At 37.9% G+C, this 20,243-nt stretch overlaps 1 protein-coding gene and 1 long non-coding RNA gene across 2 annotated transcripts in view; one reads left to right on the top strand and one right to left on the bottom strand.

Moving 5' to 3' along the window:
• The window catches only part of LOC139355602 (uncharacterized), a 281,629-nt gene extending 264,111 nt beyond the window's left edge, over positions 1 to 17,518 (top strand). Inside the window, exon 6 of the long non-coding RNA XR_011606365.1 lies at positions 7 to 17,518. This is a non-coding gene — a long non-coding RNA (uncharacterized lncRNA). The remainder of the gene's footprint in view (positions 1 to 6) is intronic.
• LOC105468534 (TNF receptor superfamily member 11b) overlaps positions 17,468 to 20,243 on the bottom strand; it is a 28,313-nt gene continuing 25,537 nt past the window's right edge. Inside the window, exon 5 of the mRNA XM_011718765.2 lies at positions 17,468 to 18,672. Within this exon, the coding sequence (XP_011717067.2) occupies positions 18,284 to 18,672 (389 nt within the window). The 3' untranslated portion in view covers positions 17,468 to 18,283. The remainder of the gene's footprint in view (positions 18,673 to 20,243) is intronic.

Genomic DNA, 20,243 nt, shown 5'->3' with positions numbered 1-20,243 from the left:
TTCAAGGAAAGGGGCATATCCAGAAAGGAGATAAGATCGGAAGCCTTTATTTCCACCATTCAGTCACTCACTGCCTGAGACTTAACTTCATTTCAAGTAAGGGGATAATATTTGGCCCCTATGTATCTTACAAGGGTTGTTTCCCTAAGAAAAAAAATTAGGTAAGATCATAAGTGAGAAAGGAGTTTTTGAATTAAAAATATATACAAATGCAAGTTATAACAATTTTTGTTCTGGATATTTTTGCAGCAGATAGAAAAGTTCTTTGTGCTGTGGCCACCTGCCTAATGCTGTTGACTGGCTGGTAATAGATGCCTGGGAGTCATTTTGAGGTTACTTAGAGCCTCTTTCCACCACCAGATGGAAGGAAATTGGGCAACTTCTTGAGTAATTGGCTCTTCTGACTCACGTTTCTTGCATTGTGACCTGGGTGCTACCCAGGATGAGCAAGGAATTTCCTCTCTGGAGTTGTTTAAGGAATAGCCCTAAACATTCAGCTTCATCTTTTTTAATGCCTCCTCTAACACTATCTGAGCAGCCACAGAAAAGTATTTGCTGCTGCCGTATTTCAGATCAGCTGAGATATATTTTGAGTAAGTACTCTGGGAAAGGCACAGAATACCATTTCTTTACTGAGGTTCTCTTCAAGGATTTCCATCCCCCCTTAAAGACCTAATTGGGATGGAGCAATGTATTTAGAAAATGATGTGAGTACCAACAAGGAGTCAGCAGACACCTTTCAGCTGTACTTCTTTATCCTTCCCCCCTTGCTTCCTCTGTCTCTGGTTTGCCCTTTTGCATCTCTTCTTTTTCCTTTCTTTTCTTGTATTACTTTCTCTTGATCAATAGACCTGCCGTAGCCTTCCCAGACATAAATTATTAGCTTCCTTAGAAGGCCTCGGAATGTGAACAGTTGTAGCCAGTTAGCCCAGGTCTTAGATTCTCACCCCTTGCTGTGTATGTAATTATCCAGGGAGCTTAAAAGGTACTGAGCCATGGGCCCCAATGGAATCATTATTCCTGGGGGGTGGGATGGGCCCTAGACCTGGTATTTTCAAAAACTTTCAAAAATGATTCTAAAACATATGCAGGTTAAACTGGTTGCAGACACCCAGGAAGCAAAAATATGACAAAACTACCCTAAAAGTAAAATAAAATAAGATTTTTGGCTCAAAGTGCAGTAATCCTGTTATCTGGCCACCTTATTTGTGTCCTATTCATCAAATAAATGGATTTGTTTTGTTTTTTGAGAACCACAGAAAGAAAAATTGGTCATGCCCAGGCAAATCTTACAGGTGAGTTCTACATTTAAGGCAAGTGGCCATAAAACACTTCTACAGCTAATATTTGTTGAGAGCATGTTCTGAGTCATGTGCTATGCAGAATACGTTTACCATACATTGTCTCATTTAATTCTCTCAACAACTCTGAGGCATTATTATTCTTCTGGGTTTACAAGTGAAGAAAGAAAGGCACCAAGCAATTGCTTAACTCGCTCAGCACCTGACCACTAGTTAGAAGTGGAGCTGGGAGATTTGAGTATAAGCAGGTAGACTGCAGAATCTCCCTGTTAATCATCGTGTTATATCTCCTTTACACTGTGACAATTAAGGTAAAATTACAAAAATTCATGAGAGCAGTAGTTCTCAATCTTGCCTGAATAGTAGAATTGTTGGGAGAGTTTTGGGAAAAAAAAAAAAAAGAAACCCTTTGCTCAGGTCATGTGATCAACCAATTTAATCCATATCTGATATGGTTTTGCTGTGTGCTCCTCGAACTCTCATCTTGAATTGTAGCGCCCATAATTCCCACGTGTTGTGGGAGGGACCCAGTAGGAGGTAATTGAATCACGGGGGCAGTTTCTCTCATACTGTTCTGGTGGTAGTGAATAAGTCTCACGAGATCTGATGGTTTTTCAAGGGAAACCCCTTTCACTTGGTTCTTATTCTCTCTTGCCTGCTGCCACGTAAGACATATTTGCCTTCCGTCATGATTGTGAGGCCTCCCCAGCCACATGAAACCGTGAGTCCATTAAACCACTTTTTCTAGATAAATTACCCATTCTTGGGAATGTTTTTAGCAGCATGAAAATGGACTAATATCATATCTCTCAAGAATGTGACTCTTGGGAGGCCAAGGTGGATGGATCACTAGGTCAGGAGTTCTAGACCAGCCTGGCCAACATGGTGAAACCCTGTCTCTACTGAAAATACAAAACTTAGCTGGGCGTGGTGGTGGGCACCTGTAATCCCAGCTACTTGGGGGGCTGAGGCAGGACAATCGCTTGACCCCAGGAGGCAGAGCCTGCAGTGAGCCGAGATTGTGCCACTGCACTCCAGCCTGGGTGACAGAGCAAGACTCAGTCTCAAAAAGAAAAAAACAAAAAATTAGACCCAAGCATTTTAAAAGTGTGCCCCAGGTGACTCTATGTTACAATCAAGGTTGAAAAATACTGGATTAGAGGAATGAGAACAATACAGATGAGAATCATCAGGGAAAGCTTCACAGGTGAAGTATTGCCAGAACTTGTCCTGTGGCAGGCAGAGTAATGTTCTCCCTGACCCAAGATGTCCACATCCTAATCCTTGTGACCTTTGAGTATGTTACCTTCCATGACAAATAGGAAGTAAGATTGCAGATGGAATGAAGGCTGTGAATCAGCCGACCTAAAATGGGAAAGTAGCTTGGGTTATCCAGGTGGACCCAATGTAATCTCATGGGCCCTTAATGGAAGAGGGAGAGAGAAATGAGAGAATCAGAGTCAGTGGCCTCAGAAGGACTTGGCCCAATATTGCTGACTTTGAAAATGGAAATGGACTCTAGGAATGCAGGTGGCCTCTAGAAAATGAAGAAGGTCAGGAAGCAGATTATCACTCAGAGAGAGTAAGCAGAATGGACATGTTTTGGCCAACATGATTCTAATCCAGTGAGACCCATTTTGGGCTTCTGACCTCCAGAATTACATGGGAAAAAAAATTGTAGTGTTTCATGATGTTATTTGGCAGAGAAAATAAGTTGTATTTTTAAGAATTTGTATGAGACTGTTAGTGTTAATCAAGAATAACTGGTTGAAATAAAAATAATAAAGGTAGTAATGATTTTGAGAAAAAAGTATTGTTAAAGCCACTGTTCGTGGAAATTTGTTTCAGCAGGAAATTAGTACAGTGGCTTAATAAAAAGGGAGAATTTAGAGAAAATATATGGTGGGAATGAAAAATATGTGTTTAGCTACAGATTAGATTTTTATGTTGAAGCACAGCATATATTTTGGAGAATTACACGAAGCCCTTGATAGCTAAGCAGAAAAATGTGGTTATAAGAACAGAGGAGGCAAATGTACTGGAGTTTACTAATAACAAGGTATGTTGTGGATCATACATGTACTAGGCACCTACATATCTGCTCTATGAAATCCCTCTACGATGTAGACCTTTGTAACTTGTAGCTGAACCATGATTCAAACTCAAGGCTCTGGACTCCAGAATTAGTGTTCATTCCAGTTACCACACTGTGCCTTTCCTCCTTGCTAAGACCATTTGGAACGCTAGTGATTTTTCTTATCTCCCTGAAGCACATGGCAAGGAACTGTGATCTCACAGAGGACCTCATGGTGCAGAGACAAAGGGTTCTTGTACAAGTTTCTTAGAGGAAAAAATAAGTGGTGATAACTAGGATGTTTAAAGAAAATTGACCTGACAGTTACATGCAAGAAGGATTGTAGTTGGTGAACCTAGAGGCAGGCAGAACAGTCAGGAAGTTCGACAATAACTTAGGCTCCTGAGGGTTTGAACCCTGAGTGGCAGTGGATGTGGGAGTGAAGGGGAGATGAATTCAGGAAAACTTGAGAAGAAAATCAGTTGAAGGGAAGATAACTTGCTTGAGAAGGGCAAAAGCACGGCATAGTCAAAGACAATTCCAGGTTTTCAAGTCTGGCAAGATGAAAAGATGTTTGGTGGTGTCCCTGACAGAACTGGGAGTGTTGGAGAAGGTAAGAAGTTTGGGGGGGGGGGGTCAGGTGGTGTAAGGTAATAATAAAAATCTTTTACATAATAAAAGGTTTGCCTGGCCTCTGTCCCTGGTTTCTGGAAGGGAGACTTTAAATCCTTGGACCATCCCAGGTGATGAAGAGTGTCTTTGTTATGCTAATAAGATAACTTATGATAGACCCGTAGATGATTTTGAACAGGGACTGGTCAGCAGAAAGACCAATGATGTTGATTAGAGTATTGGAACTCTGAGTTGGCCTGACTTCTGGGGAAAGAGAGGACTGGAAATTGAATTCAATCATGTGGTCAATGACTTAATCATGCTCATGTAATGAAACTCCAATAATAACTAAAAGGTGTAGCTCCCTGGTTGGTGCACACATTATTGCTGTGCTGTGGAGGTAATATGCTGATTCTATAGGAATAGGGTATGGCAGCTTTACATCTGGGAGCCTCCCGGATCTTACCGCTATGGATATCCTTTATAATAGAATTGTAATCACAAGTATAATGCTGTTCTGAGGTCTGTAAGTCATTCTCATGAATTATCAAACCTGATGGAATTGTGGGAACCCCCAATTTGTGGCCAGTCAAAACCGTGGTGGCCAGGGGACCTTCTGAAACTTGTGGCTGGCATCTGAAGTGCGGGCAGTCCTGTGAAGCATTTTGCCCTTACCTGGGAGATCTGCACATACTCTGACTAGTTACTGTCAATTAAATTTTAGTTCACTCACTTTGGGGTGGAAACAGAATAGGTGGACGTTAAGATGACGTTAATTCCTGTCTGTAGGCAAAAGACGGTTATGTGAAACCAGTTTCCACTTAATACTGAGGCAAAAAAAAAAATCAGAGAAAATTAAATGCAACTTTTAAATATTCACTTCTTGATTTCTGATTGACCTCTCTCTGACTTCCACAATGACTTTTTGGCCCAGTGTGATGGAATAAAATATCAGGGGTTTTAAAGACAGAAATGAGTTCAGATTCTGTCCTTGTCAGTTACTTGCTATGAAATAGCAGGCATGTAACTTATTCTTTTTGGATCGTAGCCACTTATCCTAAAATGAGAATATTAATGCCTAATTTGTAAAGCTGTTAAGAGGATGAACATAAAAAGGTAAGCTCTTGGTACGTAAGAGATGCACAAAGAATGTTATTTTCTGCTGTCCTTTATTTCCAATTGCAATGGTTCTTTCTGAGAGAGATTCTTTTATCCAGATTTATCAGAAGGGAGTCAAAGTGATTGATGTGGCTTCACGGAGCTTTCAGCGAACTCTCTGACTTTGGGGGATATGCTAACTCATCCTCTCAAAAGTCGGTGGCTGTTAGAGGGTTTTGTTCTAAGAAGAATTTTACAGTAATTGAAGAATTTGTAATCTCTGCCATGTATGTGAAGAGAAAAGATCTCTGCAATGCCTGCGTCAGCTTGGCACCACATTTGTCACTGACTAGCTGAGCTACAGGTGTTTTGTGAATGATCTCAATGGCACCATTGCAAGAGTCATACTATATACGTAAGTGATTTTTCCAAAGAGACCAAACAAGTCTGAAGCCCAGAATGACAGCCAGGCCCTTGGATTTGTCCTTGTATCCTCAGCTTTCCTCTCCTTACTTGCCTTTCTTCCACTTTGTGGTGAGGTGGTTACAGCTGTGAACCAAATAACTGGCATAGTTATCTTGAGGAATGCTCCTGAATCATCACCCTCAAAATGATTACATGAAATGGTTGGGCACCATCTCTTTTGCGAATTTATCTCTTGTGAAGAAATGTTAATACATGCTTTAACTATGACATACTGTGATAGAAACTTGTAGGGAATGTCCAAATAGGCTTTTGATGTTTTATTCCACCTATTAGGCATATAGGGAGACTGAGTCCCAAAGTAATCAAGTGACCTGCCCAAGCCATACTATTTAAGAGAAGAGACAGGATTTGAAATCAAATGTCTTACTCTGAAGCCATTTTTGAAAGACTGTAACTTATTTCTAGGTGGAATCTGCTCCTGTTTTCTTTTTATTCTCAGACTCTATCTGATTTTATTTTTTCTAGACAATTTATTATGACATTTTTTATTCTTTAAATATAGCTTAGTCAACAGAGCTTATTTTCAAATTGTTTGTAAATAATATAGTACTAGATACACTAAAGTGCCAGTCTGCTGGCTTTAAGGTCTTTTTTTGTTGTTGTTGCTGTTTAACAGCTAGTTTCAAATTCAGGGTTTGGGTTTAACTGAAATTTATTCTGGAGGTTTCAGCAAGGTTTGCTTCTTTTGCCATCTCCTCTTAATGAGCAAATCCTGGAGACTTCCCTTGCCACAAGTGCTTAATGGCAGAGAACGTCTTGTCACCATCCAAGGCATATCCTTTTGAGTGATATATTCTTTTGGCTAGAGAGAAAAATCTGACCCAGACCCCACAAATAGCAGATTTATATTACATTTAAAACCATTACTCCTGGAATCCTGGCCAGTAGATTTCTGTTTTTCAGAATTTTTACTTTTTCTCTTTTGACTCTTGATGTCTTCACATTTCAGGGGTTATACTTGACTTCTGAAGCTTAAATCCAAAGGTATAATCAAAATAGATAATTGGTAGTATGTATAAAACTTGAGATGGTTGAGACTAAGAGATTAGGCAAATGTTGTGCCCAGTCTAAGCAGTAAACAGGTGTACAAGTCCCAATAAATGGGTGGTGGATGTCAGGGGAAGTCAGCTGCTGAAGCTGTTAGGATTTAATGAAGTGATAATGATGTAATAAATGAGCAGTGGAGGTCAGGGAGAGTCAGCTAATTGGGTCATTGAGATTTAATGAGATGATGTCTATAATTGTCTTAAGTGTAGGGCTGTGCACCTTGCAAGTTCTCAAAAAATGACATTTACTATGAGTACCGAAGTCAATGAGGGAGCAATAGCAAATCAGTACAAGATGAATCAGTAATCTCTTGTTTTTTGACTGTATAAAACATTGCTTTCTAGGAATCTAGCTGGGCCCAGAATATGGGGCTACAAGGAAAGCATTGAATAAATGATGTGATGATTATTTTCATTACCATACCAAAAGTATGGTAATGGTTATATACCAATGGTAACCTTGGCATTTAATCAAAGTTATATACCATATACTGTTGGTATATTTAACTTTTGGTTAAATACCAAAAGTATGGTAATGGAAATAACATGGTATCGGGTAAACTGATAAGTACAATGTCAGATTATAAAGTGCAACGATAGATGCATACACCCAAATAGGAAAGACTAGTTTTTCACCACCTTTATTAAGAGAAGTGCAGAGTCAAATGAATCTTAGTTGGACTGATGGGTTCTAAGTTCTACTGCTAGATGTGTAATTCAATTTCTTGCAGATTTATCTGGATCCTTAAAGATAATGCAAAATGATAGTTCCTGAAATTGCCCAGTGAGAATCCCAGCAACCCATTTCTGACCCACAGAATCAAAATCAGCTTGGAAGACAAATTAGTAACCTCTTGAACAAACATCCCAAATGATTCATATGATCAGTTAAGTTTGAAAAACACTGGGCTAGTTTTAGCTAGAACTGGGCTAACATCTCCTGTGCCATGCTGTAAAATTTCAAGAGAGTGGAAGTTTTTACTAGTTAGGAAGCCATTTTCTCCCAGTCCCAATTCCAGAGTAAGAGCTATGGGTTCCACCAGCACACACGCTCTGTTTCTCTCTCTCTGTCTGTCTCTATCTCTGTGCACATCTGCGTGCTTGTGTGTGTGTGTATGGAATCAATACAGTAATAAGATATTTAAAGTTGTTAAATCCAAAGTTACCACCCTCCAACATGGTTTTGGGTATAGCTGGAGCAAAGTAGGAGGAATGAACAGATGACCTCATTATCTCTTAGAAACCTATGATTCCATGAAAATGATACAGGTTTTATGCATGATTTGCCCTGTTTACCTCGAAATGTCTGAAGTCAGTGAGTCATAAAAAACCAAAATTGCTATAGAAATGTCAATTTGGAAGACATCTTTGTTTTACTTAGAAGGATTTTTGTGGAAATATGACTTAAGCCTTTGTATTTCAAAAGATGAGGTATATTTCCCTGGGAAAAGACTCAAGAAAACACAAGGAAATGGAAGATTTATTTTCTATTAAATACTTGGAAAAAGACAGAAGTCTCAATCCATTAGTCACAACCAAATGCCCAGTGATGAAATTGCTCCTCTTATGACTCTTCTGGAAAGATTAATGGCTGTTTAATCTGACCCTTCCTTTCCACTCTGTGCTTCCACCTCCAGTCTGAGTTGTCTGTTTACTCATGACAGCTCTAATAGTCAACCACCTGTTTTAATTGTCTCCAGCTTATTTCTGCTCCGATCCATTCGACATCCCTGTGCCAAAAGAATCTTTCAGAAAAGCTGCTTTACAACTAATATCAACTTCAATAGTTCCCATTGTGTTTATAGATAAATATTATAGAATTAAAGATTCTCAGGTGGATAGCACCTCACAAATCATGACAGTTAGCTCCTCAAACCCAAAGATCTGTGTCTGACATTCAAGGCCTTCTTATGTACTCCATATATTAGTCAGGACTCTTGTTTACAAGAGAGGGACAGAAACTGTCTTGGGTAAAAAGGCAAATTCAAAATGATTCACAAAACTAAAAATGTGGAAGAAAAGATATGGCTGGAACCAAGGGCCTGAACATTAGGATTCTTTGCCTATCTCTTCTCCCTAGTTTTAGATTTCTCTCTCTTTGGCTCTGGCATCTTTAGGTTGAACATCTTTACATCTTTTCATTAAACAGAAAAAAAAAATCATTTTTAAGTAATTCCAAATGTACAGATCCTAAGAAAGGTCTCTGATTGAATATCTTGGGTTAGAGTTGGGGTAAGGTTGAGAATTATCAGTCCCCATTGGAAATATATGGATAAGTTGAGAGGATGTGAGAGAACAGTTTATTAAAAGACAAAGGTATTTAGCAAACAGAAATGAAGGTTTCTGGATAGATAAAGCAATTACTTTTATCTACTACAACCCGCAGTGTATTATCAATCAGCTTCTACAAGCTTATTTTATACTAGTCATTGAATTTTTCTTTTTCTTTCTGAGACAGAGTTTTGCTCTTGTCGCCCAGGCGGGAGTACAATGGTGTGATCTCAGCTCACTGCAACTTCCGCCTCCTGGGTTCAAGTGATTATCCTGCCTCAGACTCCCAAGTAGCTGGGATTACAGGCACCTACCACCACGCCCTGCAATTTTTGTATTTTTAGTAGAGACGGGGTTTTACCATGTTGGCCAGGCTGGTTTCCAACTCCTGACCTCATGATCCACCCGCCTCGGCTTCCCAAAGTGCTGGGATTACAGGCGTGAGCCACTGCACCCAGCCCTTACTGAATTTTTACACAAACCACATGGATCTAACCAGTGTTTCCCCAACATGTTACATATATTTTTCCTACAAAACCTAGCTGAAGTTACTGCTTCTTGGTCTGTCCTAAGGTTCAGAGATGACATTTGATGACTGTGCCCTGTTTATACAACTCAATTGGCACTAAGCACATACCATCTGGTATTAGTAAACATTCTTTCATGTGTATATCCTGTTTCCCCAGCTAGATTATAACCATCTTCAGAACAGATATATTTAAACTCAGGTAGAGAGAGAATTGCTGCTGGCTATTATTAAGGTTAAATCCCTGTTTTATAATTTCCTAGTTTGGGAAAGAGAAATTTGAAACATAACAGCAAGGAAGTCATAAAAATTGGAGCCTAGTTGTATTCAACACCAACAATTGGAATTACACTAATTGAACAAATAGTAGCCATTGGGAACCCTTGATCAAGGTAAGAGAATAGTACAAGTTTGTCCCTCAGATTGAGTTTAGGCATTAATTCAGGAAACAACTCCGAAGGTATTAAGTATTTTAGAAAGGAGATATTTCCAGGGCTATAGAGCTCCACATTGGTAAAGAAGGTCTTAGAATTCTTTCCTATCAGAGCGCTCGCTCTCTCGCTCTCTCACTCCCTCACACTCTCACACACAAAATCATCTCTATGCCCATTTGCAAATAACTTCTGTTTGAGAATAATTTTACACATTACAAATTAAAACAACCTAAAACTCGATGCTCTTGAATGTAGTAGTGGTTTGCAACTGTATCTCTTGCTTAGAACTACATTGTCTTGAGTACTCGAAAACCTTTTCTTTTCAATAATTAACAAATGAGATTTTCAATGTATGAATCAAAAACTGAAGCTAGTCTATTGAATAAGATAATGAAAATAACAAAAATTTTTAGTGGACTTCATAAAATGTTTTGCTAACACATCTAGAATAAAGACTTCAATATTGTTTCTTAGTTTTGATATTTTAGACTGTAATATTAATCTACAAAATATTTCACAACTTGCATAGGTTTCTAGATGAACAAGGGGACACAGTAGATCTGGACTCATGGAAATAATTTTAACTCTAAATCAATCTTTTACATCAAGTCTTTAAACAATGAAATTGATTTGATATGTTCTGGCCGCCACCCTGGTATGTATAAAACTGGAAAGTGAGGCAGCAAATATTAGTGATGTTCCAAAACTAATGACAGAAAAGATCAAATTCAAGTTCAAAATCATGGCTTTCAAAAACTCATTGGAGAACTGAGGTCACAGAACAAATAACAGGCCCCAAATCTAAGGGACAGTGACTCTGGGGAGAGAGGAGGTACAAATGAGTACCTATCTGAGATTGATACACTGGACACCAGTAGGAAGAATTCAGTAGACTAGCTGAAAAATCAATATAGGCCTAGTGTGGGTTGATGGAACAGCGTAGATATCCCTGGGTGTTAGAAAAAATGTGGGAATCTGTAGCCTTTTGCAGGATCTTTCTCCATTAACCCATTAAGCACTCAAAATAAAGATCAGAAAGAGTCATGCAATCTTGGAGAGCAGTCGCCCTGCATGAGAGCAACAAATATCACTCAAAAGTGTTTATGGAGGGAAAGCAAAACTACTGACTTTAGGATATTGGTGACCACTCATTGCAGCTGAGGAAAGGGAACAGGATGGAGGAAATAGAAGTGTATTCCTAGGAAGAACGGCCAGATTAAGTGCGGAGCCAACAAATATAGCCAAGAGAAAGGCAGGAGAGCTGAAAAGGCCATGCATCCCAGGGAAACAGACATACTTAACCTTAATGAGAACAACAGAGACTGTACCTGACACCCTTTACTGTGAAGCTAAGAAGCTTCGAATAACAAGTAACAGCGTAATGGCATTGAGAGAGGGATAGGAGAACAAGAACGTACAAAGAGAACATCTTTGATGCACAGTTTAAAGGTAGACCTAAGACTCAGAATCAAGCAAACATTGCTCTGGTATATATCCACCACCCTAGAAATAAGCTATCTATAGGAATTTGAAATCTGTAGTTCACTGAGTATAACCATAGCAACAACAACAAAATCATAAAACCTGTCCAATTTTCACTTGGATTAACGCAAAGCCCTCCATTAAGGTTCTAGAAGGAGGAAAGAAAGGCATGCCCATTGCCAGGTATAAAAAACATCTCCCAGACTTTCCTAACCTGCCAAACTTTTAACAACAACAAAAAAATTATGAGGCATACTAAAAGGCAAGAAAAACCAACACATTCCCAAGTAACCAAGCAACCACTAAATACCTTCAAGATTTACTATAAAGCAAGTGTAATTAAGATAGTGTGGCACTGGTGAAAAATATAGACTTACTAAGTTAATGGAACAGAATACAGAACCCAGAAATATCCCCGCACAAACATTTCAACCAATTTTTGACAAAAATGCAAAGGCAATTCAATGAAGAAATGCTAACCTTTTCAACAAATCACACTGAAACAATGGGCCATCCATATGCAAAAAGAAAAGAGAAGAATGTCAACATATATTGTACAAAAATTAACTCAAAATGGATCCTATACCTATATTTGAAATGTGAAGCTATGAAAAAAACAGAAGGAAATCTGTGGGTCTGTTGATGAGTATGTAGGTATGACACCAAAAGCACAATTCATTAAAAGAGAAAGATCAACTGTACCAACATTTAAAACTTTTGCTCTGTAGAACACACAGTAAGAGTATTAAAAGGTAAGCCCCAGATTAAGCAACTATGTTTGTAAATTGTACACTTGAAAGTCTTGTACCCAGAATATGCAAAGTACTTTTAAAACTCAACAATTAGAAGAAAATAAACAATATAACTTAAAAAATGGGCAAAAGATCTTGACTGACATTTCACCAAAGAAGATATATAGATGGCAAATAAACATGAAAAGATGCTCAACATTATTAGTATTATATAATAAACTGTCCTCAAAATTTATATGTTAAAACCCTAACCCTCATCATGTATTTGGAGATGGAGGTTATATGGAGATAATTAATTTTAAGCGAAGTCATAAGGGTGGGATCCTAATCACAAAGTACTGGTGTTCTTACGAGAAAGAGACATGAAAGATCTCCCTCTGCATGTGCACAGAGGAAAGGCCATGTGCAGACACAATGCGAAGGCAGCCATCTAGAAACCAGGAAAAGAGGCTCCGCCGGAAACCAAGCCTGAAGGAACAATGACCTTGAACTTCTGGCCTCCAGAAATGTGGGAAGTAAATTTCTGTTGTTTCAGCACCCAGTCTGTGGTATTTTATTATGGCAGCCCCAGTAAACTAATTCAATTAGTCATTAGACAAATGCAAATTAGGAGTACAATAAGATCCCACGAAACAATGTAAGAATGGCTAAAAAATAAATAATAAAACCTGACAAAATGAGGTTGCGGCAAGAATGTAAAACAATAAGAATTCTCGTTTATTGTTGGAGGAAAAGCAAAATAGTATAACCAAATTGGAAAAGAGTTTGGCAGTTTCTTATAATTAAACATAAACTTATCATATAACCCACCAATCTCATTCCTTGGTATTTACCCAAGTGGGTTGAAAATTTATGTTCACATAAAAATTAGTGTGCAAAATTGATAGTAACTTTATTCATAATCATCTCAAATAGCAAATAACTACGATCTACTTCAACAGGTGAATGGAAAACCAAAACAATGGTCATCTAATAGAATGTCACTCAGAAAGACAAAAGAGCAAACTATTAATTCACATAGCAATATGAATGGAATCTCTAATGCATTTTGCTATGTGAAAATAGTCACAAAAAATGGCAACATATTGTATGATTCACTTTATGTAACATTTTAGAAAAGGCAAAATTATAAGAATGGGAAACAGTTCAGTGATTGCTAGAAGTTGATAGAGGGGGCACAGACTAACTACAAAGGAGCTACCCAGAGACCTTGTTAGGGTAATGGAACTGTGATGTATGGCAATATGTTGGAGAATACATGATTTTATGCTGTTGTCAAAACCTTTGGTTTGCCACAAAAAGTATTTAATTGTATGCAAATTTAAAAAATCATTCAGGTTATAGGGGGATTCTCCAGGATAGAATGTAGACTGTAAGAATTAAATATAACTGTTTCAATATATGACATAACTTCACAGAAGGGGTGAGGACAAAAGAGCTGGCCCAAGTGACTTTGAAAAATGTTTTGAATGCATACTGTAATGCTGAAGATGAAAAGAACTGTAAAATAATACTGTATTCTAGTTGATAAATTTGTTTCTCACAGAGATACCTGTTAGAAAATCTGAAAATACTTTACATGCATTTGTGGTTAACAAATAAATAAATTACATATAATGTGAGCCATGTTACTCACTCTGAGAAGGATGACACAAAAAATCAGGGAGAAGGAGAGTGAAGGCTGGAATGAACCCAGTGACTTATATAGCTGTGTGTATTACATAGAATATATATGTATATAGATATAGAAATAAGTATGTGTAAACATACGTGGGTTAACATACATATTATTTACTAGCTCTGTCTACTGAGATGGCCTAGAAGCAGTGATACCTCAGTAGCAAAGAGCACACCTAGCACCTGGATTGTGGTTTTTAAAATACCATTTTAGAATAAAAGGAAAAATGCCTGGTTCTAGAGTTAGGGAAGAAGAAATGCAAGATGAGCATGGAGAACCTACTAGTGTCAGAAAACACAAAATGCCCAAGAAAATAAGGATGGGGAGGGCATATTGAAAGGGCACAAGAGTCAATGGCCAAAGCTGAAACAATTTGAGCAACATAAATAGTGATATTATTGGAATATAATCCAAAGAATAACATTAATTTTCTTGAGTCCATAAGCATATAAATAAATGATTGACACAAATAGGCAGAAGAGAATGAAAGCACTTAAATGTAGGGGGCATGAGGGAAATAAGAAAATCGCCGTTAGAAATTCACAATAACAGTTGCTGCAGGCAAGATTGATTGATGAATGCTAAAATTAGTGGAAGAATCTTTGAGAAATGGTATTTTCAGAGCCTCTAAGACTCTCTTCCCTAAGGTGACTAAATCTGTGGTAGTTTTAATACATTAACGCAAATTCCTTGGTATCTCCTTCTCCAATATGAAGAGTTTAATTCTCCTTTCCTTGAGCGTGGGCTAGATCTAATGATCTAACAAATAATTCTAATGAATAGAGTATACAAAGGGAAAAATAGTAACTTTACGGTGGAAAAACCTGGCAAAGCCATTTTAACCAAGTCATCACATTTAAATTAACATCAACAGTAATTAGTCATGCTGATATGGTTGGCTCCCGATCAGATGCAATGAGAAGAGTTATGGATTTCACAATATTCTTTCCCAAACTCATAATCTCAGTCTATTCCTGAGAAAACATCACAAATACACAAATTGAAGGATATTTTACAAAAGAACTGACCGCTTCTCTTCAAAAAGTGCCAAGTTGAGGAAAGACAACATAGACTGAAAAACTGTCACAGATCACAGGAGACTAAGAAGAGATGATAACGAAATGCAACATGGGCTCTTTATTTGGTCTTGAAACAGAAGATGAATACCACTGGAAACACTGAGAAAATCTCAGTAAAGTTGGCAGTTTAGTTAATAGTATCAGACTAAGAATTTTTTTTAATAAGTGAATAATGGTTATGAAAAATGATAATTTTAGAGGAGGCCGGGTGAAGGGTATACTAGAAAACTACTTACTATCTTTTCAGTGATTCTGTAAATCCAAAATGAATTCAGAATTAAATTTAAAAAAATATATATATAGGCCAGGCACGGTGACTCACACCTGTAATCCCAGCATTTTAGGAGGCCGAAGCGGACAAATCACGAGGTCGGGAGATCGAGACCATCCTGGCCAACGTGGTGAAATCTCGTCTCTACTAAAATACAAAAAATTAGCCAGGAGTGGTGGCACGTGCCTGTAGTCCCAGCTACTCAGGAGGCTGAGGCAGGGGAATCGCTTGAACCCAGGAGGCGGAGGTTGAAGTGAGCCAAGATCGTGCCACTGCACTCCAGCCTGGTGACAGAGCAAGGCTCCATCTCAAAAACAAAAACAAAAACAAAACAAAACAAAAAAAGCACTGGTATGATATTTACAAATTTTATCTCCCTTGAAAGAGAAGTTCAAGGTAAACTGAACCCAAAGGAGCAGCCAGGGAGGCCGATCAAAGAAGCATTTGAATAATTTAGCCTTGATGCCATGAATTTTCAAACTTTTCTTAAACTTTGTGGAGTTGCGTAGGCCATTTCATTTTCTGCAAAGAACTTTGAGGGAAGAACTGGAGCTGCTGAAGGGAAAATGAGGCCTAATAGTTAACTCTTGGCCTTCTGTTCTACTATCAGCATGTAATTTCCACCACTTTTGTCATGTCCAGTATTGCAACATTGGGAGGCTGTTACCCAGGTTAGAGCCTCTTGACTTCACTTTCACTTTTCATTTTTCCAGGTTTATGAGTCTGCGTGATATTTACCTAGACATACTCTTCTATCAAGGTGGCCATAACTGATCTAATTTCACAAATCTGCTTTCACAGGGATGGTCTGTGTCAACTCTAAATTCTAAGTCATAGTAAAGTGAGGAAGGCAATAATACACTAGGAACGGATAGGAAGTAATTTCTGGGCCCCATTCACAATGATATCTTCTTCTCGGGAAGTACAACTGATAAACAAGGACAGACACTCAATGGCCATGCCTTTACATCAATCAACCTAAGATTGTTAGAGTCTCCTTCCTGGGAATTTGGAACTAAAAGATACAAAGATATTTGACTAGGAGGAAGAGTTGGACCTTCTGCCCCAAAGGACCCAGAGTCCTAGAGAGGCCTGTTTTGCGCCTACTTGTCTCCATCCTCTGGTGCCAGCTTCCTTACCATCATTGCCTCATTGAGGCATAGCTAGATTTTTCTTACAACAGTCTCTCCCCTCTTACTTCAACTTCTTCTTCTGGGGATAGGGGGAACTGGTGATATTGAAGATGACTAATTGCTATGTTACGGGTTTGAGTTGCATTTGGCTATAAAACAATCTTGTTTGGAAAAGTATATGGGGGAGAGGACCTCTTCCCACACACTCCTTGAGACAGATACCAAATGGTCTGTGATCTTGTTTGCAAGAGATTCTGCTGGCCAAACGCCTAAAGATAAAGGTGGGATGGCCTTCAGATTGTATCAGCTTAGCTAACATTGCTAAGCAACTGTTGCCAGCTCTGAAAGTAAAAAATTTTGAGCCAACACGCCCCAGCCCCCTGCCACACACAAAAATTGATTCTGCTCTTTTTAAAGCTTGGATGCCATCTTTGTTAGTGTCCTGTGGCTGCTGCAGCAAATTACCACAGACCTCATGGTTTCAAATGATAGAAAGTTATTCTCTGACAGTTCTGGTGGCCAGAATTGCAAAATCCAGATGTCAGCAGAGCCCCACTCCCTACAGAGGCTCCAGCAGAGTGAGGGCAGCCCGTTACTGGCTGCTGTTAGCTTCCTCGACTTACAGCTATATGACTTCCACCTCCGCCTCTGTCTTCACATCATCTTTTCTTCTGTTTGTCTGCTCTGTGTGTCTCATAAAGACACTTGTCATTGGATTTATGGCCCACCTGAATAACCCAAAATGCTTTCTTCATCTAAAGATCTTCAACTTAATTAAAATGACACTTTTTCTAAATAAGGAAATGTTCACAGCTTCTGCGAATTTTGAAAATATCTTTTGGGCGACCACCATTCAACTCAGTCAATATACTACTCTTCCAATTATTTTTTTTTTCTTAAACTTAATAGTGCTAGTTTCTCTTATTTGCTACCAAAATAGCTTACATAGCTTGGTGTCTCAGGGTTAGTGGCAGCAGTTATAAGTGGCTTGCACTATCTGTAATCTAAGGCTGACTTCAGAAGTTCTCCAGTTTTAGTGTAATACGAATTACTTTGGAACTTGTTAAAAATGCAAGTTTCTGTTCTCATTGCCAGAGTTTTTCAACAAATTGGTCCAGGAATCTGCATGTTTAACACTTCCCAGATGTTCCTGGTGATAACAGGGATATTATGAAAGCTCAGACCCATTAATGTCCCATTCAAATAAAAGCAATAGAAAAAGCAATAAAAAATAATTTGAAAACTTTAATAATGTCATTTATATAGTTATAAAACCAAAAAAATCTTTTAAATAAGGTACATTCAATTTCTCAGAGCATCTAATATTCAGATAATTTATATTTCATACGTTTTTCCAACATTAAACAATTGACTAAAAAATGCATTTTCTATAAAATGATATTACAGCTTATACAGATAAAATTATAAAAACACTCCACACAGAAAAAAATGGCAGTACCTATTAGAAAAATGCTACAAACTTTCCATTAAAAATATATTTTTATCTCTTTCATTTGTCATAATAAACAGAATATAATTTTTTCTAAAATTAAGTCATACCATTTCTTTATAGGATGATATGTACAAATCTTATATCTGAATGAATATAAATAGCAATACTGTAATAGTGTTACAGATATATTAGTAACTTTTACAGAAAAAAATATGGCTTTCTAATAAAAGCCTCTAGCATAGCTGAACTCTCAAAGCTATTTAAGTTAGACATTCCCATATTTAGTAAGGCACAATGGAGTCTAATTTTTTTTTGTAAATTTCCAGTTGAATTACTGCAAGCAGTAATAAGGCAAAATACAGTCAGTAGATAACGGACCAGATCTGACAGTTAGATAAACCATTTGGGGTTTATTGGAGGAGATGTTAGTTCTTTCTCCACATCATAGTTTCTTTTAGTACCCTGTGGCAAAATTAGTCATTGGTAATGAGAAAGATATCACCGAACGCCTCAAATGCCTGAGAAACAGTTTACTCATCCATGGGATCTGGCCAATTGTGAGGAAACAGCTCAATGGCCATTTCCAGTTATAAGCAGCTTATTTTTACTGATTGGACCTGGTTCCCTATCATTTCTAAAAATAACTTCTGATACAATTTGTACATTGTGAAGCTGTGAAGGAACCGGATGGTCTTCTTCAGACTCTGAGTGACAGTTTTGGGAAAGTGGTACGTCTTCGAGTGCTTTAGTGCGTGCATTAGACCCTTCAAGGTGTCTTGGTCGCCATTTTTTATTCTCCATAAGCTGAGCAGCTTCAGGATCTGGTCACTGGGTTTGCATGCCTTTGTTGTTTTCTCGATGTCTTCTGCTCCCACTTTCTTTCCAGGTAAGCTTTCCATCAAGCTACGCAGCTGCTCGAAGGTGAGGTTAGCATGTCCAATGTGCCGCTGCACACTGTTTTCACAGAGGTCAATATCTGCATAAAGCAAAAGCCCAAAGAAGTATTCACATCATTTATATTCATCCAATACCATCATAAAACCAGCCTGAGGCAAAAGGTTCTCACAGAATTTCATAATTATATTTTAATGATAACCTTTTCTTTTTTTGAGGGGGGGTTAAGTGACACCATTTATTTCTAAGAACTGAGATAAATATTTTTTGTTATAATAGGATAATATGCTATATATTCTTCGCATCCAATGAAACTTTGGAAGAAGCCCCTGAGTTTGAAAATTAACAGTAGAAAATAAGGTACATCACTCTCAGTTTTCTAAGAAAAAGTTTGAGAAATTAAAACCATAACATTTCAGAAAAAAAGGAAAGTATTCAAGTTAGCTGCTTTGTAATATAAAGTTTCATTCGTAGGAGCTAGTTAATAAGTTCATTGCTCTAACTAATCTTTAAAGAATACACATAGCACCAGAGGACTACCTCCATGAGGAGGATATCTGAAAACCCAAAGACATGAGGTCAAGGAACTAAAGGAGACACACAGCCTAGAGAATATTTCAGTAATAAGCTAGGGTACAAACCTAAGAGGGAAGAAATAACATTTCTATTAATGACATGAGTCATTTAGTATCTGTGAGCCCTAAGGCAAATCAGTTCATCTTTCTGCGTTAAAATATCCTCATTTATAACATAGGGAATTTGGTCGCTTCCAATTCTAACAGTCTCTGATTTTCTCTTTTCTTTTGGCTTCAGGGCTAATTATACGTTCAAAGAATACTTTTGGTTTGCCTAAAACAGAATAAAAGTTTACTCTTTGCATGAACAAAAGCATTCAGCTCTCAAAGATGTTGGTCTCATAAAATCTGTTACCTCGGATTCAGACACTTAAAAGTTTTTTAGGGTAGTGCAAGACTATACAGTCACTTAACTACTGGTGAGGACCAGAATGAATTTCTCATTGACCCTGTCTGCATTATGGAAACCCTCCCTCCTTTTTCTTCTAGCATGTCCTCCCAATGCTTACTGAAGTTAGAACTCTATCCATCATGTGTCCTAAAACTTACAGTCCACACTGGATGAAACTGCTTTTCTTCAGATTCTTTCCCACTTCTCTCCCTATCTCTCTTTATTTCTCTCTCTCACCATTTCTAATGGAGAATCTTTACATAAACCTGTAAAATGTGAGAATGTTTTGCTTTAGCTTTTTCCTACAAGAGTCATTTTTCAGACTTTATCTCATTAATTCTCATAATATATGCTATGAAAATAATTTTAATATAGGCCATATCATGAGGATTAATAAGAGGATATTTGTAAGCTACCTAGAGCCTACCTGGAGAAAATTACCAAGTAAATACGACAGAGCTTCTTGGTAGAGATGCAATGTAAGATTCAAAGTTGTTATAGAGCTTCTCCTTGGTAGTCTAGAAGGACTGCTTACAGAAGAGTTAAGGGATCTGAAAGCAGATTCCCTGAGATATGGTCCTGCCTTCAAATGCATTTCTCTTCTCTTAGAGTGTTCAACATACTTTACAAGGAAACTGAGGAGCAGGGGTGAGAACAAAATCTTGTATAACTATTTTTGGAATCACA

The sequence above is a fragment of the Macaca nemestrina genome, chromosome 8, assembly GCF_043159975.1.
Source record: "Macaca nemestrina isolate mMacNem1 chromosome 8, mMacNem.hap1, whole genome shotgun sequence".
Classification (NCBI taxonomy): Eukaryota; Metazoa; Chordata; class Mammalia; order Primates; family Cercopithecidae; genus Macaca; species Macaca nemestrina.
This window is presented reverse-complemented; position numbering and strand designations above follow the sequence as displayed.